Below are 26,175 nucleotides of genomic sequence, written 5' to 3' on the forward strand. Positions count from 1 at the left end.
AATTGAGCTCATTTTAAAATTGCCATAATTGTGCCCTCTGATGTCCATGTGTATGTTCATGCTTTTCCAGGATTGATACATTAATACATGCACTATTTGAGTTTAGGGTAGGAAATATATTATTTTTGTAGTTGAGGAATTAATAAAACACCTTCAATTTTAATGTTAAATTGAAATTGCATGACACCATATGTGTAGTGAAAAATGTAGTGCAGCTTTTTGTAACACATTTGGGTCAGATAATTACTTATTTATTTATTTTTTATACAAAAAAAATGTTTTAGTATTGTAAAATTATATTCATTTAGAACTGTGCATTTTTATTCATCATGAAAACACAGTGTACAGGAAACTGTCTTTGTCTAATAGCGTAAATTAAAAAAATATATATATATAAATAAATGGAGTTCAAGACGTTTTAATGTGACCATAATACTGTGTTACTATGTTGGGAAAGTGCTGGGAATTAATCTGAGGTCTAATTGGCTCTCTTTGTTGTTTTGAGCTTTCTGATTGGTGTGCCTGTTGTCAGGCTGCTTCTAATTGGTTGTAGGAGTCTGTTTTGACTGTAATCGTGCGGTGTTTGTTTTGTCTGGCTGTGTGTGGGGGTGTGTGTGCGTGTGTGTGTGTGTGTGTGTGTGCAGGTGGACTGTGCGCTGTCTCTGGTGCGTCTGGGGAAGGAGCGGGAGATCCCTGGGCTGGAGTTGCTTTGTGACGACCTGGTTACCATGGAGACACTGGTGTATGAGGCGTGCGAGATGAGCCTCAGTCTGAGGGAGCTGCAGCAGCTCCGAGACATCGACAAGCTCCGCCTCCTCATGAAGAATGTATGAGCACACACTCGCTCTGTCTGTCCAAATCAGTCTGGCCCTGCTTCAGCCTGCTCACGTATCTCTCTTACACACACGCACACACACACACTCACACACACACACACGCACACACACACTGTCTCTGGCATATTTTTTTCCTCACTTCACTGTGTTCTCTCGCTATCCCGTTTTGTTACTTTATTTGGTCTCTTAATAAAGTCTCTCTCTCTGTCTCATTCTGTCTTGCTCTCAAACTAATCTCTCTCACATACTAAAACCCTTTTACTCCTATTTTTACTCTCTTTCTGAAGTCTCACTGTTTTTGTATGTCTTAATCTGTTTCTATAATTTTCTCTCATTTTATTTTGCATTTGCACATGCTTTTCAGTGTTACTCATTAAAATGTCTCTCATATTTTTGGTTTCTCACAGAAGTTTTTTTAAATGATTAGTGCACTTATTTTTGTCAACATTGCTCAATTTTTAACACTATAATGTACAGCTCTGAAAACAAGTTAAGAGACCACTTTAGTTTCTGAGTCATTGTAATTTTTGCAGAAAGTGACAATTAACAAAGATGTAATTAGATATAAAAGATGCAGAGCTTTTAGACCTTAAATAATGGGAAGAAAACAAGTTAGGAAAACCATATTTGGTGGTATAAACCTGGTTTTTAATTACAGTTTTCATGCATCTTGGCATATTCTCCTTCACCAGTCTTACACACTGCTTTTGGATAACTCTATGCCACTCCTGGTGCAAAAATTCAAGCAGTTCATTTTGGTTTGATGGCTTGTGTGATCATCCATCTTCCTCTTGATTATATTCCAGAGGTTTTTAATTTTTGTAAAATCAAAGAAATGTCATTTTGGTACCTTATTTTTTCCAGAGCTGTATAATGAGCCAGTGGTTGCTGTGCGTGTATTTTTGTGTTTGTGTGTTTGTTTGTGCATTTGTGTTTGTGTGTAATAGTGTGTAATAGTGTGTTTGTGTTTGTGTAATGGTGTGAGAGAATAGGACAGTGTAGGACAGTGACCTCTCTTCTGTATGTGTCTCTCTTTCAGTCGAGTGAGGAGTGTTATGTGAAGAATGTTCTGCAGTGGATGGTTCCCTTCCTCCACCGCTGTGAGGGTCAGAAAGGGGGGACAGCCACAGCCCTTCTCCGAGACTACCTGGTGTCCCTCGCCCGCGAGGACCTCTCACTGCCACTCAAAATCTTCCAGCACTCCAAACCAGGCGTGAGTGTGTTCCTCTGTCTCTCCTTCACACACATCCAGACACACACACTCCCCCACACACCGGGGTATGTTCTGAACTTAAAAGGAAATAACAGCCTGCAGCCTCCATCCCTGCGGAATCGTGCAGCTCAGGCAAGGGCCTCAAAAGACCCTCGCTCACACACGCTCTCCCACAGACAGTCAGACAGACAGTCAGTCATGTTCCAGCACTCTCACATAAGCATAATGAATTTATGAGCCGTTCACCCTCACTCACTATCACCACATTTCCCTCGCAGCAAGTTAGGCAAACACTTGGAGAGGAAGTGTGTGAGCGTGTGTGAGCGCGTGTGTGGGCGGACGCGTCTTAATCGCTCAGCAAGACAGAATAATGGGCCGCTTAACAGCAGCTGATTAAAGTAAAGTACACACCTTAACCTTCGGTCCTCTATGTCCACACGAGATGTGAACGGATGATTTTTAATAGAAAGGAATAAGGAGTTCCTGCAGTAAAGCTACGTTCTGCTGCAAGTTCTAGGAAATTATTGGTTGTAATGGAAGGAATTAACCTTTTCACTTTGCTATGGACGACCTGTTGCCTGTTGGGATTGAAAATGACAAGTCAAAAGAGTATTCCCGCTTTTTTCTGGAGTACAGCTAGACATTTCTAGGCATGTTTTATGTTCAGATTAATTTTTTTAGTCATTTGACCACTGTGAGGTTTTAGTGAAAGCTCTATGTCTGTTTGACCAACCTGTACCTAGAAGTGCCGACTTCAAAAGATACAAATACTGTATTTTTAGGCGCACTATCAATGAACGTCTATTTTATGGACACTTTATGAAACTCCTAATTCAGCAGGTCTCGCCGATGAGTGGTGGGGGAGGGGTAGCTAACTCAGTTAAGTAAAGCTAAGCTAAGTAAACAAAACAGCCTTTCTTTTAAAGTCAAACGAGTGCTGGATGTTAATCTACACAGATTTCTCTTCTGAAAACTCAAGTTTATTTGAGTAAGTAAAGTGCTTTTTTTTAAGGCTTAGAGTCCTGAATATCTCCAGCACTAAGGCATTAGCATTAGTGGCTAACCGCTAACGGTTAATGGCTAATGACGCCCAACAGCGCTACACTGGGAAACCCTGAGTGTTCCGGTAAGCCAGGATGATATTAGCTAGTGGTTCGTCTTACGTAGCTTGTTTTAATATAGTAAACACGCAGGCTATATTCTAATATACTCTACTGTAAGAACTAGCGTGGTTAGCGGGGAATGCTAATGCTGCTCTAGCAGTGCTAGTCAGGGTTAGCAGCGTGCTATGCAGGCGAATAACACTCACCTTTGAATAGGGAAATAACGATTAGCGATTTAATTCATACATAAAGTGCATCAGATTATTATGCTCACTGACTATTTTTGAGAAAATTAAATGGTCATAAATTTAAATGCTCTTAATAGTGCAAAAAAAATCCTCACCCTTAATCAAATCCTCAAAACACCCTTCCTGACCGATCCTATAGTTTTCTGTAAATGTACTGTAATCATGCTGGTAGAAGGGTTGTTATCATATGTTTTGCGCCTTTTTGTGTGGAATCATTGGCATCCTTTGCATTTCAATGCTGCTTTTCTTTTTCTTTAAGCCAGCACAAGGGTGCCTTCATACTGACTAAAACATGCAAGCGATTGTTATAGATAAATTGAAGTTAAGAACTAAAATATAGTGGACTGGGGAAAAAAAAAAAGACATCAAATACAACAAATTGCCCTGAAAAGTCCTGTGTCCATCCAGTGTTCTTCCTAAGAATATTTAATTTGATGATTTTTTTACTGTAAATAAATTACTTTACACTTTTTGTAAAATGAAAGAAGCATCTGTATGTGGTTCAATGGAAAAAAAAATGTTAATAATGCCTCTCTTGCCCCACCTTTGTTGTGTATACTCAAGGAACCTATGATATAAAAATATAAAAGAGCAAACTGAAAGGCTAGTTTGATAAAATTAGTTTTGATACTTATTACCAAAATCACTATCAGCTTACCTTCATTTGAATAGTTTTGTCAACATGTAATTTGGGCCTTATGGAATATGATGTACATCTGAGGATAGAAGATAGTTTGTGCTGTAAGGAACAAAAATGCGTTTTAAATGTGTTCAGTAACACTCACAGTGCATATTTATAAAAAAAGCTACTATTAACCAATTACTAAATGTTGTAAAATAAATATAAGGCAGTAGCCCAAATACAATTTTAGAGTGATTTTAACCATAACCATTTGGACAAAAAAAATAATAATAATAATATTGTCTGTATATTATCTTATCCCATGTATCCACACCTAATAAAGTGGATTAGTGTGAACTTCATGTGTTTCTAAAGCAAAGCATATGAAGCTTGACGTTATTATTTAATTATAATATTTGTTCTTAGCAGTGTCTCTACATATGTGTAAAATCTATTAGAAGGCTTCTCATGAAGCTGCTTGAGAGCAAGGGTGAGCCAAAGGTGTAAGAAGCTGCATCAAGGTAAAGATGATCTACTTTGAAGAATCTGAAATAGCGCTTCTGGTTTCTGATGTGTCTGGCCTGTTCATGCTCACCTTTATAATTCTGTATGTGTTATTTTAAAGATTTGAAGTCTACACTGTTACTCTGAAACAGGAAAAAAAAGCTGTTCTTGGCTATATTCAAACCTGCGACTCTCAGCATAGGTGATAAACGAGTGAAAGGTAATTAAAATGTTTAATCCCGTATGCCTGGGTCTGAAGTCTTTTTAGTCCCTTAAGTATTAAGTAACTGTGTTTTTGCTTGTGACCCACTAGCATCTCCCCTCCATTATCCCTGGAGATATTTTGCCTCACATTTTCTGCTGCCACTTGAGAAATTCCTGAATTCAGTCCCTGTCAATCAAGTGAAGGGTTTATTAAGCTTATGGAGTGTTTTTATGTAAAGCAAGGCAGGTTTCATCCCTTGCTTAAATTTATATTAAGTGAATGTAATGAACCTATAAGTACATGTGCGTGTGTAGTTTGCGAGTATATGACACATTTATCTTTAAAGAAAACAACGATAACATGGTCTTGATTTCTAAAGGTCTGAATTCTTTTTTTTTTTTTCTTTTTTTTTTTGTAAACGTTTTGTAAACTTTTTTATACTGCCTCCACTCTGTTTAACAGTTTACAGTTTGTCATCTGACCAGGAATAATTATATCAGATTCTATCAAAGTTTCAAAATGTCAACTACAGAGCTTAAACAAGGAAAAAAACAACACCTACTGGACAAAGATAGACATTATCACACACATTTCACAATAATAAATGAATGCCCATCTAAATATTAAACAATTATCTAATAAATAAATAAATAATAATAGTAATAATAATAATGGTAATAATAATAATAAACATTTTTGCCAAATACTTCTTGACTTGTGTTTTTAAGACGATCTTAGAATTTGTTTCAGTCATAAAAAATGATATCCTGTTCCATGGAGTAACACCATAGAGGCTAGAGCAGCATTAGCATTAGCTGCTAACTAATAAATATATATCGGACTGTAATCTCCGTGTTTACAGTGTTAAAACAAGCTACGTCGAATGAGCCGCTAGCTAATAGCACTCTGCCTTACCGGAACACTCAGGGTTCCTCAGTGTAGCGCCGTGTTAGCGCTGCTGCTAACTGTACTGTATTGGAGGGAGAGATCAGGAGAGAATTCTGTGTAGATTACTGTGCGACTTACTGTACTGTCCTTACGATCCGATACGCCTAGTGTATGAAAATAGACCAGAAAATAGATGTTAAACACTGTTGGTGTTTAAATTTATATAATTTTGATGATGATTGTGGTGATAACCTGATTTCAGGATTTATGGTGATGGACTAATTTTAGGTATACTCATTTAAATGATGCAATTATTTTATTTAGCCTTTTAGTTCTGTGTACTTAAATCAATTTTAATTATTTGCAATTTGCAGTCGCTGTTTAGAGCGGACAAAGAGATTTTTAAAAAGTCTAGCCATTCGCTCTCAACATCCTTAATTACTCAACTTTTAAAAAATTTACAATATTTGCCATCATGCCTACCCCCAAACTGGAAGCATTGTGGTTTATGGTTGAAATGTCAGAGGAAAGCTGGACACCACCTGGTCAAAAGCTACAGTCAGGATGCTTTTTCTTTAAGTGTAGTTCATTTTGATGATGATGATGATGATGATCTGATGTGTGTGTGTGTGTGTGGGGGGGGGGGGGGGCACAGTGTCAGCAGAAGATCGTTGCTGATCCAGATGAGCTGATGTCTGTGGCACTGGAGTGTATCTACAGCTGTGAACGAGATGACCAGCTTGCTCTGAGCTATGACATACTGGAGTGTCTGCCTCAAAGAGGATACGGGTTAGTATGAGTATGATAACACACAGACACACATTGATTAGATTATTAGAATTATACCATGAATTGTTGGATAAAAACAATCCTTTTCTAAAAGTTATCCTTCTCAGCAATCAAAACTAATTGATATTTAGTGTTCTGTGAGAAGTGGATACTTAATACATTGATTTCTATTAACTGATTTAAATGCTATGCGAGTTTATCATCTATCTCCAAATTATAGAGGTTCTAAGTGGCATTCATTGGGCCCAGGCATTATGCTCCATTCATTACCTGACCAGCCGATTACACGCAATAGCCTTCATTTTTACAATGGCCTTACAGATGAAAGGTGTGCAGTCTCAATTTGCATAGGGCTTGAATTTGCACAGTTAGCCCTGCATTTTAGTGTTACAATGTTCTAGACTGCTCCAGGCCCTGCTATAGGGGTTTGATTTCTGGACTTCTGGGCTGGCTGATATTAGAATAAATGTATACGTTGTGATTTGATGTACAGTATTAAACATTTTAAGGCCCATATATGGAATTATGGAATAATTATGCAGTAAACAACAACCACAACAAAAAGGTTAAGCCTCCACAAGCCCCTGAACTAAACCCAACTGAGATGGTGATTTGAGATGAGCTATAGCTTCACAGTGTAAAGGAAAAGCAGCAACTATTGTTCAGCACCTCCAGGAACTCCTTTAAGACCCTAAGAAAACTATTCCAGGTGACTCTCCCTCGTGAAGACACTGAAATTTAAAATACCAAGAGTGTTCAGATCTGTCCTGCAAGATAAATGTGGTAATACATGTGGTTTAAAACTTTTTGTTTACAAATAAAATCCTCATATGTTCTTCTATAGCTTTAATGTCTTCAATATTAAGTTTACAAAGTACAAAATAAATATAGACCAAAAAGGAAAACACTTTGAATCCAGACTTTTGACAGTCACTGTACATTTGCAAGGCTCTCCTTGAGGATGTTTACCATTACCATCGTCTTTTAAAGTGTTTTACAGATGAAATCACACTGATAATTGTTTTTTTTTTTTTTTTACTAGCTACTGTAATAACAGTACCCAGTTAAAATAATAAATAAATAATTCAGTTAATTCAGTAAGGATTAACAACCTACTCACATTCTTATGACACCTCATACCTTTTAGCTGTGAGAAGTATTAGATATTAGATGTTACACACGAGAGATTCACTTAATACTGATCAGAGCTTCATTCTACTAAAGTTAACTGCACGTTCTATAGTATCTGCCTTTCCTCAAAAAAAAAGCTTTATTGCTGTTTAATGATTAATTCCATTGATATAAAAGGTTATTAAATATTTTTGTTTTAGCAAATTCATTTTGGAATAAGCCTAACACTCATACAGTGACTGATGCCAGCCCAAATTAATTAAATGCCGAATAAATGCAAGCATAAGATATTGGCATGTTTTTTTAGCTTGCATATAGTTATGCTTATATACTTAGTTCGTCAACAATATTGATGTATTTTGTCACATCTTTTGCTTTTTGAATGAAAACCTGCTCTTTCCATATAAGATTAGAAAAGATTGAACACCCTGCTTATTTAGGACAAAGACTCATGCATCTTTCCATTATTAAACGTGCAGTTGCTAGCCACCGTACTACCTTAAGTGAACAAAAAGGATTGAATTCATTTAAACAAAGCAAACGTAGCAGGTATCTCACTCTTTCTTCTTTTTCATTGGCAGTGCTCACACACAAACAACCAGGCTCAGTGGCTCAGACAGCATGGGTTTGTTATGTGTGTGAACTCACTGTAGGCTACCTCCCGATGAGCTGAGGATTATCTCGATATGCTTCTGTCTCCCTTCAAAGAAAACGCTCCCCAAACTGCACTGGATCGCCGTATTATGCCCCCTAGATCTTTATCCTCTCTGCCTGCTTTAAATTAAACTGCAATTAAAAACAAATGATTGCACTAATCTTTACACTTCCTCCATATGATCAGTTAGAACTGATGAGGCATTGAATTACAGTGTGTCTGAAGGAACACGGTGACAGCAACATTTGTTACACTGGCAAATATCTGCAGCAGCTGCACTAATGCACACACACACGCACACACACACACACACACACACACACATGCCGGCTCTTAAACACAGACACTTCTACACACGTACTTTCACTTATTCTCTCCTTTCTTTTAATCTCTGTTTGATTTCGTAAAGCTCCTTTTTCTAATTAAAGATCCTGCATACCGTGGAGCTTTTTGCTGTCAGCCACGTCCAAATCTTCTGAGGCCATTATCCTCTGGTTGGAGAGCCTGTATTTACGTACACCTTCTTCAAAGCATCTTACTGCAGTCTAAAACCAACACGCATGATTCTGGAGCTGTTCTGTAGACCTGCATCACTTACTGAAGGCTCTGTTTTTTCAGTGAAGCTAATGCTAGTCTTGATTGCAGTTTCACTTGTTAAACACCTTGTGTTCACGCTGTTAAAATAGCAAGAGTTTGGGAATATATCTTTGCTAATGGACATGGTGGTCTGAAAGTAAGATGTGTTAAGAAAAAAAAAAAATAATAATCTGACATATTGTTATCTTGGCAGTGTAAAACACAGGTGCTCCACTGACTGATTTATACCCTGTCAACCCGTCAGACCTGTCCATTCCTTTTTTTGTCAATGCAACAACGCAGACCACAAACCCAACTTTTACATCAACAATAAAATTACTAAAAAAAATAACATTGCTGTTCCAATAAATTACATGCTTGCACAAGCATGAACAAGCAGTTAAATTCCTTCTGTGAGAAGCACAGGAGCGCTGCACTGTTAAAATGTCAATTTGCCACCTCACAATAGCAAAGACACACTGATGCACCCGTCGAGCTACGCAGGGTGCGGTTGACGGCTGGCCTAGACATCACTAAAATAGGGCCTATAATATTATTATTATTTTTTTTTATTAATGCACTGGTTTTAGGTATACTAATTCAAATTATGCTATTCATTTACTTAGTCTTTTTAGTGCTGGATTCTCTGCATTCTGTTTACCATTGCTCTACCATTGAGCAGACAAAGGGATTAAAAAAAAAGTCTATTCATTTGCTCTTTTAACGGCTGTAATTACCCAACTATTTACAATATTGGCCTCCAATATTACCCAACTGGAGACATTGTGGTTCAGTGTCAAAATGTCAGAGTAACCCCTACACTAACATATTCCTTTGGTTGAAGCTATAGTCATGATGTGCGATGCGTTTAAAAACACCTAAACAAAATTAAGAGTGAACCTTTTTTTCACTCTTTTATGAACTATTAATAAACATACATAAGGCTTGTAAGGTGCATTATGCGATACTTGAAAGAAAGAGCATCACCATGTTTTCCTTCTAATTCAGCAGTAACTAAGTTAAGTTAAGCTAAGCTAAGTAAACAAAACTGTAATACTTAAATTGTAAAAAATCAAATGAGCAGCATTAGAATTTGTGGATATCTGCTAGCACTAGCAGTGTTAAATGCCGCCTGACAGAGATACACTTAGAAACCCTGAGTGTTCTGGTTAGCCAGGGTGATATTAGCTAGTGATTTGTCCCACACACTCCCCACGCTGATAATTCTCACCCCTGAACGGCAAAAGCGCTAGCACTTCGGGCGGTTAGCAGCTAATGCTAATACTGCTCCAGCCTCAGTGCTGGAGAGCTGAACTGAAACTGCTGTATACTTCAGCGGAGTGGCTTTACAACACATTTTGGTAAAATTAATGGATTTTAAATGCGCCTTATAGTGCAAAAAATATGGTATGTGTGATGCACCCATTCTGCCTCAGAAAAAAAAAAAAAAGTAATTGTAACAGTTCTAAGAAATCATTAAAAGCTCAATATTGCCACCACATTAATGTCCCTGATGAGTATAGCTTCTCTAAATTCACTTGTTTCACCACAATGTATTGTTTTATTTTCCAGTCGTTTGCCATCTGCTACAGCAGAATATTGATTTATTGTGCAGTATGGGCCTGTATGATGTTGATGTTTTTAGCCATATAGCCTGTTGAGGGCACAAAAGCAGCATTTTAAAAAGGAGAGAGGTTGAAAGTGCTTGTAGAAATTTGAACCGTATCGCCTCCGTCTCACTTGAAAATCCATTTTCTCAGGCAATAGCTTACATTTCAGTAACTGCTACAGCTATAAAATGCTGAAATGTTCCTCAGTTATGGAGATGGCGAGGACACTTTGGCTCATTATGATTTTATTTCTCTGAAGATTGCTCGGGCGTGTCATTTCTGCTGGCAGATTGTCTCGTGCCTGCTGTATGATGTTGCAGTCATGTTGAGATTTTCATTCAAAGCCAATGACTGTTCTGTTTTCAGATGTAATATTCCTCTGCTTTCACAGCTTATGAGTTTTACACTTTAGCAGCAGCCTTTAGTGTCTGACAGACAAGCTGCTTACAGCTGGCCTAACAGCTTCCTGCCTTTCTAAACCTTTCTCCTCAGTCTTTCTGCGCGTACTTTCTCTCCGGTTACGTGTTAAAGCCCTCCACTAGATGTTTTCCTCTGGAATTACATGATGTGAAGGTTTGTGGCTGTTAGTGAGCATCAGGTAATGATTCTGTATTCAATCTCTCTCTTTATCTCTCTCTTTTTTTTGCCTGTACCTCAGGACCGAGACGAAGGCCACGAAAGCTCTGCATGACCAAGTGGACTCTCTGGAGAAGCATCTCAGGTAAGACAACACTCTTTACAAAGGATCCTTCTTTGGTTTAGTAAGGCAGTGTTCCTAAGACACATATCCTTCAATGGTTCTTCGTCTGGTTAAAGGGCTCGTATTTGATGGTTGAAAAACACTTTAAAATAGTTTTACATTGCAACAAAAAGAGTTTCCACTTTTGTTGTGATTCAAACAAGCATTTTCAGTACTGCATAATACTGGTTTTAATAAGAATCCTGTATAAAAAAATGCTATTTTTCCTGTCTAAAAAGATCAGTATTTAAGCTGCCACAAGTAAAAGAAAAGAAGAAAGACGTGACCAAACCTGCTTGAGAAGGTCTACCACCCTGAATAGTTTAGATAAGGAATGTACCATAATTATACCATAATGATAATGTTCTTATATAGTTCTTAAACTATATAAAAAAAAAAATCCTTGTGTTCTGTTTTTGAAGCAGTCTATTTTGTATTTTTGTGTTGATGCAGTTCAGTATTCTGCCCTTTTTAGATCATTACTTTTTTTGTCTCTACTGAATGTTTGGAATGATTATTCTCTTTCAGATTAATCGCCAAGATTATCATCATTGGAAAAAAAATAACCTGAAATACCATGGTATTATATTGACCCAGCCAATCCCCAGTTCTGATCTAGTAAAAACGGAGAAGATTTACTAACTGTGATAAGTGCATAAGTGTATAAGTATATATACATTTCAACCTTTAAAGCCAGTAGCATAGTTGACCAAAACAGTTGTCCCACCATTTTGTGCCTTAGCTCTATGTTTTAACATAAATCTAGATTTCATTTGGCATGACTGAGAAAAGACAAAAACATGAGGCAGACATAAAATCTATTTTTAATTACTGAAATTGCATAGTAAAATTAGACATGTTTCTTTTTATTAATGACGCATATAAATGTAAATAGTGTAACACCCCCTCCCCCCCACACCAAAAAAAAATAATAATAATAAATTAAAATAGATAAATAAATAAATCAAATAAAGTAGATAGATGCGTGGGATGGAAATCATTTTGTACTCATTTAATATTTTGTGTATAATTTATTCATAATAGTGAGAAATCAAGAATGACCCATTTACAAAGCTAAAATGATAAAGCTTTATTTTAGTATTGGTGTTTTAGAGTGAGGCTGAGTTGTGTGTGTGTGTTTACCTGTGTTTTTCCATTGTGTCCTACATCAAGCCTCACTATTTAAATCCCACTCCTCAGAGCAGTGTGGGGACTTCACATCACACCACCAGTAATTAACATGATGCTGGAAGGCAAAACTATGTGTCTGTGTGTGTGTCTGTGTGTGTGTCTGCGTGTGTGTCTGCGTGTGTGTCTGCGTGTGTGTCTGCGTGTGTGTCTGCGTGTGTGTCTGCGTGTGTGTCTGCGTGTGTGTCTGCGTGTGTGTCTGCGTGTGTGTCTGCGCACGCGCGTGTCTGTGTCTGCGTGTGTGTGTGATGAAAAGGGGGGGGTAAACAGCCTGGGACAGTTTTCCTGCCAGAAACTCCCTTTGTTTGAAATATATGATGAAGATTGCCTCCCCCTTCCCCTCTCTCTCTCCTTTATCACACTTTTTCACTCTCTTCTTTATCCCTTTTTCACACTCTTCTTTTCCTCTTTTACCACTCTCATTATCAATTTCTGTTTCTGTTTTCCTTTCTTTTACCCACATACTGACTCTACAGTTTGTTCTTTCTGTCTGTTTATTGCTATTTCTTTCTCTTCTTTCTCTTTCCTCATGTTCTATATCACCTCTCTCTCTCTCTCTCTCTCTCTCTCTTTTTCTCTTTGTAGATCAGGGTGCTGCTGTATGAGGACAGATGGACAGATACAGTCTTTCACTTGCTCTTCTCTTTCCTTCCGTTGTGATCACACCTTCTAACTTTAACTCTCCGTCTCTCTTCTCCTCACATCTTTCTGTGTGGAGCGTCCGCTCAGCACCTGCCAGTCTGCCCCTGAGAATCACAGCAAACGTCCACCCTCATCCAACTTTCACCACAGCAGCACATTGCAGCACAGCCTGCATTACAACACACAGCGGCAGATGGAGAGAGCAAAGGACAAAGCACATTCTGTAACGAGAGAGAGAGAGAGAGAGAGAGAGAGAGAGAGAGAGAGAGAGAGAGAGAGAGAGAGAGAGAGAGAATATAAATGTGTGTGTGTGAACAGAAAACATCTGTGCACTGTTCTCTTTGAAAAGAAAATGCCAGTTTACACTGAGCATCTCAGTCAAACCCACTAAATAGTTGATGTTCAGATCTTCAGAACTCTGTTCCTTTACAGTGTTTGAAAACACCAGCACGATTGACATTTCAGGACCAGTGGACCAGCAGATGTAGTCTAAATGTCACCACCTTTATAAACAGCAAAGTTTGAAAGTTTTCTTCTTCGCCATTTTAAAGATAAAAGGTTTTTTATTCTGACTACGAGGAGATGCTGGAATTCTTCAGTATGTGGACTCTCCAAAAACAAAAAAACCCGAAAACAGTCAGTTCATCTGTTTGATTATTGAATGTTGGACTGGTTGGTGTGCTGATTATTTTGTATTGTTTTCTCTCTGTATTTTCTGTCAGTGTTGCGGAGGTGTTGGAGAAGCATGGTCTGCAGAAGCCCATTTCATACGTGAGGAGCAGTCAGAGCAGTAAGGAGGAGGCTTACCAGCTGATGGTCAAGCTCACTCGCCACACTGGACGCAAGTAAGATGCCCTGACTGTTATTCACCTTACATTACATGTGTTTGTTTTACAATCTTTGTGCTTTATAGATACAGTTAACTGTATGTTTTTAATTTATATGCAATCATAATCTGCCAGATGGATGAAATAATCCATAAATTGTGCAGGCATTTAACATTCTTGATCCACAGTGTCACGTCAGTGTACGTGTGAACCTGGAATATGTCACAAAAGGCAGTATCAACCACATTGGGCATCACAGAGGGTTGTAATTGTTACTAGCTGAATCTGGCTAGAACTGTACATGCTACAAATCTTGTCGCATCCACATCCGTGCAGAAAGGCCCATGTGCATATCCTGCTCCTGCGGAGCAAAACTCCAATAGGACAATACTCATCTGAGTTTCAGTATAGAATTAGCAAAAAACATGAAACATAGCTAAATGGCGGCTGTACTTATAGCATGAGGACACTGAGCACATTTTATTGATGTTCGCAAAAATTGTATTTTAAAAATGAACAATTAAGATCTAAAACATAATTTAGGTAACAGGATTGAGTGTTACAATAAGATCAAATAAACAGAAAAAAAAATGAGGGAACTTAATTTTGGTCTTCCCTTGGTCTTCAGAAGAACCTGCTGATGTCACTTCCTATGGTAGCTGTGACTTATAGAATGGTTCAGATTTTTCAGACAGAGTAATGTGTTATGGTAACAGGACTGAGTGAAAACCCAGGGACACAGATAAACTGTGTATTTTAACTGAAATATTATGGATTTTTACTATGAAATAGCATAGATGGTATTTGTACTCACAAAATTATGTTTCATTGTAAAAATGTATATTTGTATATGTATATTTGGAGAGTGGGGGCAGGTAACAAATTATATTTTTTCAGTGTTTTATGTAGTTTTTATTTATGTTTTTAATTACATATCTTACTTTTGCAATTAGGTCAATGTACAAGACACTATGCTTAATAATAAAATGTATTTTAAAGTTATTCTGTGTGCACATTTATACATTTATATATAAATTTTTTGGGGGACAGAAATTACATTGATTTAGCGGAATATGCCTTATTCACACACACATGAGAAATCTATCAAGGAACGCCTGAGTATAATCACAGGAAAAGGCTGCAGACGTGGCTCAGATGTAGGGGCTTAGGGTGTCGTTCTAAGCAGGGAGACCATGGACAAATGTGGCCATGGACACATCAGGGAATGTCAACGAGAAAAGAGTAAAACAGACAGAAAAAAATGGTTGAACGAATGTAGCATTGTTCTTTTTAATGCATGCATGTTCAGATTAATGCCAGATATAGACCGCATTAGAAAGGAAATGTGCACAGTGAAACAAAACAGGCGGGCAGTAAATTGGATTTGCACCCTGCAGTGTGAATATAGCCAAATGGTTTCAAAAGAATGTAAAGCCGACGTTGTATATACTAATGTGTATGTGTGTACTAAACCACTTAAGCGCCATTCAGGAATACAGTGCGGCACTAATTATAACACTCACTAATCATCATTTGCTTGTTACTTGATACAACACACACATAGACACACATACATAATCACATAAGCACAGAATGCAGGTCTAGTGCTCTTGCAGCTGGTCACAATTTATCTATATTATGTTAATACACAGTAAAAGTCATTAACAGCACCATCAACACCGCAGCATTTGAAGCATAGCTTAATGTCCAGTGCTGCTAATATTAACACCTTTAACTCTAGGCTTATTATTCTGTTATTAACCTTTAGACTTATTTTATTAGGTCTTTATGAGGGGAGCTGAAGTGTGGTCCGCACACTAAAACTTTAAAGTTGCTTCTCCAGACAGGGATTAAACCTATTCTGCTCTATGCACCTCTCTTTTTAATAGATCATTTTCATTCAGAATGCTGTGTATTCCAAGCACAGTAACTCTTACAGTTTGCTGAGCATGTTTCTGATGTGTCCAGGAACCCACCGGTCAGCGAGAGCGTGTGGAGGGACTTACTGCAGGATCTACTGGACATGCAGCAGAACGTCTACTCCTGCCTGGAACCTGCTACATGCCATCAGGTAGTTCCTGTTTATCATCTATAACAGCTTTATTACAAATCAGTTCCAAACTGAGATCGCTTTAGTGAGCTCTTATAAACTTGGCCTTTGACTGTTCATTTTACTCTCACTACTGTCTTTTCCTGTGAATAAACCCTGCAGTGGCTTGGCTTAGGTCTCAGTGTTGGATGTTGAACCGGGGCATTTGTTAGAGCAGTTAGCTTGCGGTGTCTCCTGAATTGAATGAATTGAACACGATAATGCACTATTTTCACCCTACCCTCACTTAGTCTAGTCTACAGATCAGTACAACTCCAGCACCCTGGAGAGCTCCTGTGAGGCTCAGCTGTGTATAACCATGTATATTTACCTTACTTTTCATACTATAAGGTGCACTTAAAATAGTTTAATTAATTTTTTTAATATGCCTTATAATCCAGTGCGCCTTATGTATGCATTAAACGTACAGCATTATACACAGCAATGAAGTTTCTCCAGGCTGGAGCAGCATTAGCATTGGCTGCTAATCACAGTGCTAGCTCTTTCACTATTCAGAGTGTGTACCGTGTTTAAAACGAGCTCCGTGGTTCAAACCGCTAGCTGATAGCACTCTGGCTGTTAGCTGCTAATAACTGCTGTTGAAAATATTGGAAATTGACATCCAGGATTTGTTTGACTTTAAAAGAAAATGTTATATATAAGAATTACTGTTTTGTTTACTGCGCTTCCCATGGCTTCCCCATTATAAGTTAAACATGGTGGCACCCTTGTGCATGAAAATAGACTAGAAAGTAGAAATTCATTGATAGTGCACCTTATAATACGGTGGACCTTATAGCCTGTAAAATATGGTATAAGGTTGCATGATGTTGGTCATTATTACAGACGTTCACTGACTGTTCTATTCTGCACTGTGGATGTAATGCTACTCCATGTGGTCAAAAACAGATCTAAACAAAATGTGTTTACATTTTTCTACTCTGTTCATATATAACTGTGACATAAGATTATACTGCATTTTATTAATAATCAGTGCACATTTTAGTGAGTGTTTTGTATATAGACAGTGACAGAGTGTGAACATGATGGAACCTATTTGGTGTGAAGTGTTGGGGTTTTGTGCACCTAAACCTTCTAAACCTCCGGTCTGTAATTAAGGAGCGTTCTTTAACAAGCCTACATTCAGCAGCCTCTATTGATTCCCTCATCAATCCAATCAAGTCAGGGACAGCCAAAGATGAACGGAGGTCACCCTCAGCGCACAGCCTCTGACTACAATTTAAAGAGTAAAATAAATAAAGAAAAAAATATTCACTCCCTAACTTCTGTTAATGTGTTAATGAAACATTCTTTTTAGTTTTTTTTTCCAATTTATTTAGATATTTATTTATTTTGGTGTTGATATTGCCATCTTAGTAAAAGACATGTCAAGTTTTGTACCAACTTTGCATCTTTAGCCTAAAACGGGAGATGCTAGGCTAACATTGCTAAACTAACATTGCACATCTAGGAGGAAGCATCCTATTAGAGCACCTTGCTAAAATGTAAAGAACATCGATTGTTTCACAAGCGTTAATTGAGGCACGCTGCATGACGTGTCGCTTAATATGATACAGGTCTGTCAGCGAGACTAAATGACACACCTGAGTTAAATAATTAAGTGATGTGTATGTTACACACAGGCATTTTATGGTACTCCATGTGCACTAAGCACTAAGATGAGTCTTTGATCCTGTTAACACCTGGTATTCGACTATAAGGTATTATTTGTGAGGGGATCACAATTTAATCTTACTTGTCTACATGAAAAGCCAAGTGTAAACACCCCCCAAAAACTTATTATCATATATATTTTTTTGAAGTTTCATGTATCACACACAACCATTTATACTCAACCGTATATACAACAACCGTCCACCTGGACGACTGCATCAAGCACAACAGCATTTACCCAGGAGTGCCAATCCATGTCTGGGCACAGTCATACATACATTAACATACACACAAACTTACACACTTACACATATACACCAGATCAATTTAGAGTATTTATTTTTCTGGGCAATTTAAAGTATCCAATTTACCTGATCTCCACGTTTTTGGAGTCCCCGGTGGAAACCCACGACAAACATGGGGAGAACATTGAAACTTTATCCAGATAGGGACTTGAACCCAAGACCCCAGTGCTGGGAGGTGGACTTGCTAACCACTAAGACACCGTGCCACCCATATTACTCAAACCACCTTCAGAGGTGGTCAGAGACGGATATTATCCACATTTAATACAAGTGTAAATAAAATCTTGTCAAAGTATTTCCAGATAATTGTCCAGATATAAAAATGCATATGAATGCCAGGCTCTTAAATGGAGCATCACATTGAATATCATTTCAAGCAGTTAAGAATATATTAACACTAAGATGCTTGTTTTGGAATATTCAGAAATTCTTTGTAATTCAGAGGACTAAGTTTACTTTTTTTCCTGTTGTGATATAATATATATTATAATATAGAAGTTAAGTTAGATATTTGTACTTTTTTTTTTTTTTTTTTTTTTAGAGAAGGTACGACAGAGTCCTGCACCGGGTCAGGTACCCGCAGATACTAGCAAATAGATGTTGAAATGGGTGGGTTTTACAAATACCGAAATTTTATTGGTGGGTATGCGGGCGGGTAAGTTAAATACGGGTGGGTAGCACGGGTAGCACGTGAATAAGCAGTCATTTTTAGTAGCCTTTTATTTGCTACGTAATGAACATAGGCTACTGTGACTGAGCCGAACGAGGATGAAGTTTCAGCATACATCCAACTCAAGCCACCTAAGGGCGATGTATTATTGTGGTGGAAAGAACACCTACACGATTTCCCCAACCTGGCAAAAAATGTGCGAAGTGTCCTCTCAATCTCCGCATCCAGCGCTGCGAGTGAGAGAGATTTTTCCTCTGCTAGATTTGTGATCCAAGAACGCAGAACGCAGCTCAAACCTGGGACTGTGGACGGTATACTCATCCACAGTAACGTAGTATAGATTGCCTAGATATTAAGACACCCCCTATGTGATTTTACTTAGTTATTATACTGGCATTTGTTCAATGTTCTGGCTTTTTTCTAACCTATTGCTACTTTTAGATATAGGCATAGGCTACTATAGATATTAAGATAGCCCCTACCATGCACAGGGCGATTTTACTTTGTCAAACTGACGTTTTTTCCTCATAAAAAAAAAAAATAAAAAAAAATAAACAAAAACAATGTCTCAAGTTACCTGTAGCTTGGCACTTATTTCCTATAGAAGCCTCGTTGGCACCACGTTGTTGTTTTTTTCACAGGCGCATTGACATATAAAGTGCGCTATGGGAATATGTGTGATTTTTCACGGGGACGGGTGGGTAATGGGTATGATATTAACGGGTCCGGGCGGGTACACATTTAACTTTGAAATAACCACGGGTTAGTGGGTGGGCGGGTGCGGTTCTCTGTGGATATGGATGGGTGCGGGTCTCAAAAAATGGACCCATGCAGGACATGCATTTTGCTTTGCTTGTTTCCTATGTTTAGCACACATCTCCTGTAGAACAACACCTAATGAACTTGTCCAAACTTCAGTAAGCGAACACTCTGCTGTCCTCCCCTCGCGGGTTCTGTATTAGATGCAGCTCATTGGTTTGCAGATAGAGTAGGAGTTGATATTTCATTTGCAGTGTAATGGGAGTTAACCGCATTATGGTATTAGGTGCAACGTGTGCTGCAGATATTGCCTTCTGTAATGTGGATAGATGAAAGCGCTTGCGGATGATATTTCTCTGCTTGATGTGGGCTGAAATGAAACACTGAAGTCTGCGATTAATAAAATATTCCTTTACTTTCGCGCTCCCTGTCTCTCTCTCTCTCTTTCTGTCTGTCTCTCTCTCTCTCTCTTTCTTGCCTGTCCGCTCACTCTTTGTGTCTCTCTGGATGGATAATTAGCATGTTAGGGAGAGTTGGATGATTAGATGAAGGCTTGGTGGTTGCTCTGCCTTCAGGCTCAGTGGCGGGTTTGGCTTTTGCCCTTGTGGAGAAGCCAACCGAAGCACAGCGGGGAGGGGTCCCGCCATGTTTATGCAAATGAAGTGAGCATAGTCTAATATAGGGTAGGGTACACAGAATATGGTTTGTTTATCATTATCACTGTTAGTACTGGCAAACAACAACTGTATTAACTGTTTGAATGTTTTAAAATACAGTGTTTGGAATAACAAAAATAATGCCTGGCGAACAATACAGTGTAATTGGGCCGATTTCGAGACCAGTTTGTTTCTCCCAGCAGCTGCAAAAACTCTCCTAACTGATTGTAATCATCCCAGATTACCCTGGTGTGTGTGTAGCCCAATCTTTAGTCCTCTGACCTTCTATCAGAACAATTGGTGCTGCCCTGATTGTAAATTGCAAATTTATTACATTTATTATTTGTGATTACAGTATCCTGTAGAGTAGGATAGAGTCCAGTTATCGGGGGTGAACCGCACTGTTTTAACCAATGAGAGCTGAGCTGAATTAAACTTTTTTCAGTGTGTACGATCAAACAGGTCTCATACTGAAACATAATGCACATGAATACACACATTTTAAAATGTCTAGTTGTGATCTCTAGTATGAATGATTGCCATGTGAGCAGTGCTCCGGCATTTTTGCAAAGCCCTGCTTTATTTCACTGAAACAGTGATCTCTGAAGAAGGACAGGATTTTGACTCTTGCTTATGAATATTCATACATGCAAACTTCTTATAAAATCCGCTGTAAACGACGCCAGCTTTGACTGGTGTTCTGTCGAGTTGTGCTACCTTGTCAAACCGTGCTTCCCTAGTGTATACTTAAGGTCTCGGTAAAACACTGTATCCACCGGAGATCCGATTTAAACCTATGGTTACTTGCACAAGTTAACTAACATTAACTAGCTGATGTAACAAAGCTGTAAGCTCTTTAGCTGATGAGACAGTGTCTGCACTGCTGTAGCCCAGCTTTAGCTCTGTCTGTGGGCGGTCATAAGCCAAGGTGGACAAGGCAATGGACAATGGTAATTCACAGGTTGACGTAGACATGGTGCTTTTCCTGATTGACTTTGTAGAACAGTTTCATGTGCAGCATAGGTCGGAGAGACCTGTTGTATTTCACAAAGAACAAGAAAAAGTGCATTTTAGCGGAAAGAGACCTTTAAATATTTTTTTTTCCAAACAAGTCTGAAGACCAAATACAGAACATGTTTTTGTTTCAAAATAATTAAACACAAAAAACGCTCAATATTTTTGCCCCAGTAGTTCTATTAAAATTATGTTTTCTTTAGCAGTGCTATTCCAGTTATAAATCACCTCATTAGTGCTAGTCTAATCATGAATCTACCTCAGAAGCAGTGATTTTCAGTCTGCCAGTAAAAAAAAAAGAAAAAAACATATTTAAGGGAAACACTGAAATAGGACTTAAAATAAACAAGTCATTGTCGAGTATAAATTATTTAGCCTTATTTACTTATTTGGCAAAACACCAAAAAAAGTTTGTATGGTATGTTTGTTGTATCCATAATTTCAACATGTTAAGTAAATCATGCCATAACGAACTGCATTGTTTTTAATAATAGAAAGAGGTTGTTCTCAGCATGTATATATCGCACTCTCCAGTACTCTGTATATTGTATATAAAAAAGAGTAATACATCAAACATATATTGCTCTTTTTTTTTAACCAACAGACAGAAGTGTGTGAGGCAGCTGCTCTTTCTTGTCATGTTAACTGGAGTGTGTGTAGAGCGAGACAGGTTCCGTATGGCTCCTAAAGACGGTCTGTCTATTGATTAAGGTCAAGTGATTAATTACTGCTCATTCTCTGCAGCTCCCCCAGATTCCTGCACTCAGACACAGAGAAATAAGCATCCCTCTCTCTCTCTCTCTCTCTCTCTCTCTCTCTCTCTCTCTCTCTCTCTCTCTCTCTCTCTCTCTCTCTCTCTGTCTCTCTCGGTCTCTCTCTCTCTAGGTGTTTGTGGAGAGTCTGTTGTGCTCTGGTCGTGAGGAGAATGTGAAGCTGGCGGGTCAGCTGATGCAGCGGAGCTCCATGTCTCAAGACGTTCCCGGCAGCACTGCGTTTAGGGGCAAAGCTCCTCCTCGTGTGGCGTATGCCCGCAGTGTGGAGTTGGTGCTAGCCTCTGCCCGTGAATACTTCAACTCCTCAGCCACTCTTAACGACCCCTGCATCAACCTGGCACGGTACGTCAAGAGAACTTTACAACCAGCCTCAAACCCTTACCAAAACACACACACTGTACCTTCAATTCATCATACTGGTAACTGTATACTGGTAACTGTGGTAAAGGACTACATATAACTGGGTTACTTATATTTCCTCATCAGTTCTCAGTCATATTTGTCTTAAATCACTTAAAGTGAAGATTTACTCTGCTTGTCCAGAAATGCTTGTGTACAGCATGTCTTTCCTAGGTGTCTCAAAGCAGTAATTTCACTTTCTCACTATAAAAGAGCCCAGAAGCAAGTGATGCTACTTTAACCCTCCTGTTAAGTTACAGGTCAAATTGACCCGTCTTGAAGTTTGAAGATCAAAAAAAATAAAAAAAAATTAAGTATTTTTCCAGTGTGAAACGTCTTCTGCCTGCCTTAATTAGTGTAATCAACATATAATATGAAAATGGTAATCTCAAATATTTGCAACCACCCCCTGCAAAAACTAAACTAAAACAAAATTGCAATGTTCTGTTTCAATGTTATGTAAAAAAAAAAAACAAACAAAAAAAAAAACTGCTGTTGTATATGTTTGTCTTTCAAAAGTAATAGAGTAGGAAAACATAAAAAAAGTTTTTTTTATGAAAAACTATCCTTTTTATATTATTCTAGAATTATCCTAATTGAACCATTAACTGTTAGGTAAGGAACACGATTGCACTAAATATTGATTATATTAATAATAGTTAGCAATAGAGTTAGTAATGAAATATTTACACTGCTTGTTAGGATTTTTTTCAGATATCTTTTGGATAATTAAACATGCAGTGGGTCAATATGACCCAGGAACACTATACCTTGAATTCTTTCTTATTTTACTTGTTTAACATATAATAGCCGCTCCCCCAATGTGATCGTTGTTGCTGTTCCAGGCTCATCATACTGGTAACTGCATTTTGTAACTGTGGTAAAGGACTACAAATCACTGGGTTACTTATATTTCTCATCATGTCTGAGTTATATTTATGTAAAATCCCTTTAAGTGAAGATTTACTCTGCTTGTCCAGAAATGCATGTGTACAGCATGTCTTTCAGCGGTGTCTCAAATCAGTAATTCCACTTTCTCATTATAGGAAAACCCAGAAGCAAGTAATGCTGCTTGAAAAAATGGGTATTCTGGCAGTTTACCACTTTATTCAATTGTTGTTTAAGGACATCAATTTATTATTGATTCTGCTTAAATAACGTTATTAACATCATTTTACACATCAAAATGCATAGATTGACTCTATTCCTGTTATAATTCAGTAAATTCAGTTTGTGGACGTTTGGAAGAGCCGCTCTTGTTCTGTTGAGCACTTCTCTTTGTAGTTCAGCGATGTAGTGATTTTGAGGTGATTGTGAGATGCCTGCTGATATTGATTTGCACTGTTTCACAGTGAAAATGGACCAAAAAAGTGGACACATCTGCATTAGTGTGAATGATGAAACACACAGAAACACTGCTGAGAGGGTCTCACCCCTCCCCTCCCCCCCACCTTCATGTCTCAGCACTGTGTGTTTGCTATCACTGTAATTACCTGCTTTCATCACTCTCACCAGTACTCTTTTCCTCTTTTTCTCTCCTCTTTCTGTTCCCTTTCTTTCTTTTTTTTTTCTTTTTTATGCATGCTTTTTGTCTATTCTGTTACTTTATCACTGTTTTTCCATTGTTTCTTTGCCTCCCCCCACTTGATGACACTATCCCTCTTTTCTCCTACCCGTTGCTGAATTGTCATGTTCTCTTTCTTCCTTACTTTTTTCATGCGCTCATTTTCTCTTCTTTCCTACAACCTTTTTTCCCTTTTTATTGCTTTGTTTTGCGCTACTGTTTTCTGGCTATCTCTCTTTCTTTAACCTCCACTTCTTACCCTACTCCTTCTCTTTTTTCTCTTTCTCCTTTCATGCTCTCTCTCTCTTTTTATCTCACACCACCCTCCTTTTAAACATTCTCTTTCTCTGTGTATTATCTCTCACACTTTGTTCTCTCTCTCTCTCTCTACGTTCACTCATTCTGCATTCTCTTTCTATATTTGCTCAGTCTGTATTCTCTCACTTTTTCTCGCACTTTCGCACATTCTCTCTCTATGTTCTCTTTCTATGTTCACTCAGTCTCTCTCTCTTTCTCTTTCTATATTTGCTCAGTATTCTCTCGCTTTTTTTCTCGCACTTTCTCTCGCACTTTCTCACTTTCTCTCTCTTTTTCTTTCTTTTTCTCTTTCTCTCTCTCTTTGTCTTTCTATGTTCGCTCAGTCTCTATTCTCTCTCACACTGTATTCACTCTTTCTCTCTCTCTGTTTCTATGTTCACTAAGTCTGTATCTCTCTCTCTTTCTCTTTCTATATTTGCTCAGTATTCGCTCGCACTTTTTCTCGCACTTTCTCACGTTCTCTCTCTCTTTCTTTCTTTTTCTCTTTCTCTCTCTCTCTTTTTACATTCAGTCTGTATTTTCTCTCTCTCTCTCTCTCTCTCTGTATGTTGGTTGTTGTTGCTGGGGTGGGTTTGGGGTGAAGGGGTGTGGAGTCTGGAGTGGTGGGTAGAGGCTGTAAAGTGGGTCAGTAATTAGGCCGTCATCTGTTCACTGATGACCAAACCAAGCCGGCCTCTCCCCTGAACACGATCACAGCCATCCAGCATCGCTGTCTGCCTCTGTGTCCTACACACACACACACACACACACACAGAAAGAGCTGTGAAGAACAGCATAACTACAGACTATCAGCTTTTAATGGACTGGTTGAAAGGAAACAGAAATTTTCAGGTTAATGTGAACATAATTGGGGCTGTCAATCTGTGAAAGGGTTGGTGCGAGGGAGTCGAGAAGACGTGAACAGTGAATGAGCGACTTGAGAGGAACAAAGTGACCCAGACACACACAGCCTTCCGTAATTAAATAAGTGTGATGTTTCTGTTTTTTTCTTTCTTTCGTTCTTTTTAGAGAATCTGTTCTGGTGTTCCTGCAACACTGTTATATAAGCTGTAAAAATATAAAAGCTAATAGATAATCATTTATCCACAGATTTAGACAGTGTCTGCTTGCTCTTGCTCTGACATACTTTGTGATTTATTTTCTTTTGGCGTGTTTTGGTTGGAAGTGTTTTATAATATAAATGTATAGTATAATTTTGTCCTTGCAGGAACCTCTGTTAGTCTAGCAGCCAGTGTCGTTTATACTCCAGGCAGCACGTCGGGGGGGATATAAGTGGAGAACGGCGACCTGTTTGGGTTCCAAAGAACAAATTGCATCCTTCTCGTTAACTTTGCATCATCTTAGTGGATCAGAGGGGATGGCATCCATCTTGTTAACTTTGTTTTTTTTTTGTACTATAATTAGACAAGTGTTTGCTTCATAGTGCCACTGTTCAGTGATTTACACTGCAGTTAAGAGCAGCCCCCAGTTTTTCCCATTTGAGCTGATTTTTGCTGTTCATATGTATTTTTATGCAGCTATTTGTGTGCACACTAACATGCCAAAGGTCATGGTCCAGACTTTTCTGGCTTTTCCTTTCCTGTGGAAGTCTAGGAATGCTGCACTGATGAACTGTGGGGTATGCAGTTGTGGTCTCTGCATTGACTGTGGATTTGATTTTTTTATTTTATTTGAGTCGCATTTCTGTTTCCATGGACACATTCTAGCCAGACACTGCTGGTCACCATCATTACTTGTAGGAATGTTAAATGCCTGCTCACATTCTATCCACATTGTATCCATCTATCAGACATCACTCGTACGACGCCCTGCCACGAGAACGCTGTTCAGTGTTCAACCTTACTGAACAAATAACATCTCACAACTTATACAGGTGTGGGCATTTTCAAGTTGTCCTTTGAAGTAACATTTTATGATCAATTTAGTTTTTTAGTTTCTTTTCCGTAACTTTTTGCAGTGTATTTAGAATAAAAAGCTTCCTTGGATCAAATGGCATTAAAGGGAAAATATAATGGTTCTCTGATGTGTTTTGTATGGCTTTATTTTTGTAACGTCACAATAAGGAAACCTGCATATGGAAACATTGTGTATAGAAGCACCTTGGCATCACCCCCCCACCCATCAACTCCCACCAGAGCACCACCCCAGATCAGTTGAAGATCAGCAATTTCTTTCATT

General features: G+C 38.3%; 1 protein-coding gene across 2 annotated transcripts in view; it reads left to right on the top strand.

Moving 5' to 3' along the window:
• nbas (NBAS subunit of NRZ tethering complex) overlaps positions 1-26,175 on the top strand; it is a 353,782-nt gene that overhangs the window by 101,754 nt on the left and 225,853 nt on the right. For both annotated transcript variants that reach the window (XM_049479822.1, XM_049479826.1), the window contains exons 24-30: positions 645-827; positions 1,876-2,049; positions 6,275-6,408; positions 11,039-11,101; positions 13,672-13,794; positions 15,745-15,847; positions 21,829-22,058. In XM_049479822.1, coding sequence (XP_049335779.1) covers positions 645-827; positions 1,876-2,049; positions 6,275-6,408; positions 11,039-11,101; positions 13,672-13,794; positions 15,745-15,847; positions 21,829-22,058 — 1,010 coding nt within the window. The remainder of the gene's footprint in view (positions 1-644; positions 828-1,875; positions 2,050-6,274; positions 6,409-11,038; positions 11,102-13,671; positions 13,795-15,744; positions 15,848-21,828; positions 22,059-26,175) is intronic.

This window comes from Astyanax mexicanus, chromosome 1 (genome assembly GCF_023375975.1).
Source record: "Astyanax mexicanus isolate ESR-SI-001 chromosome 1, AstMex3_surface, whole genome shotgun sequence".
NCBI lineage: Eukaryota > Metazoa > Chordata > Actinopteri > Characiformes > Acestrorhamphidae > Astyanax > Astyanax mexicanus.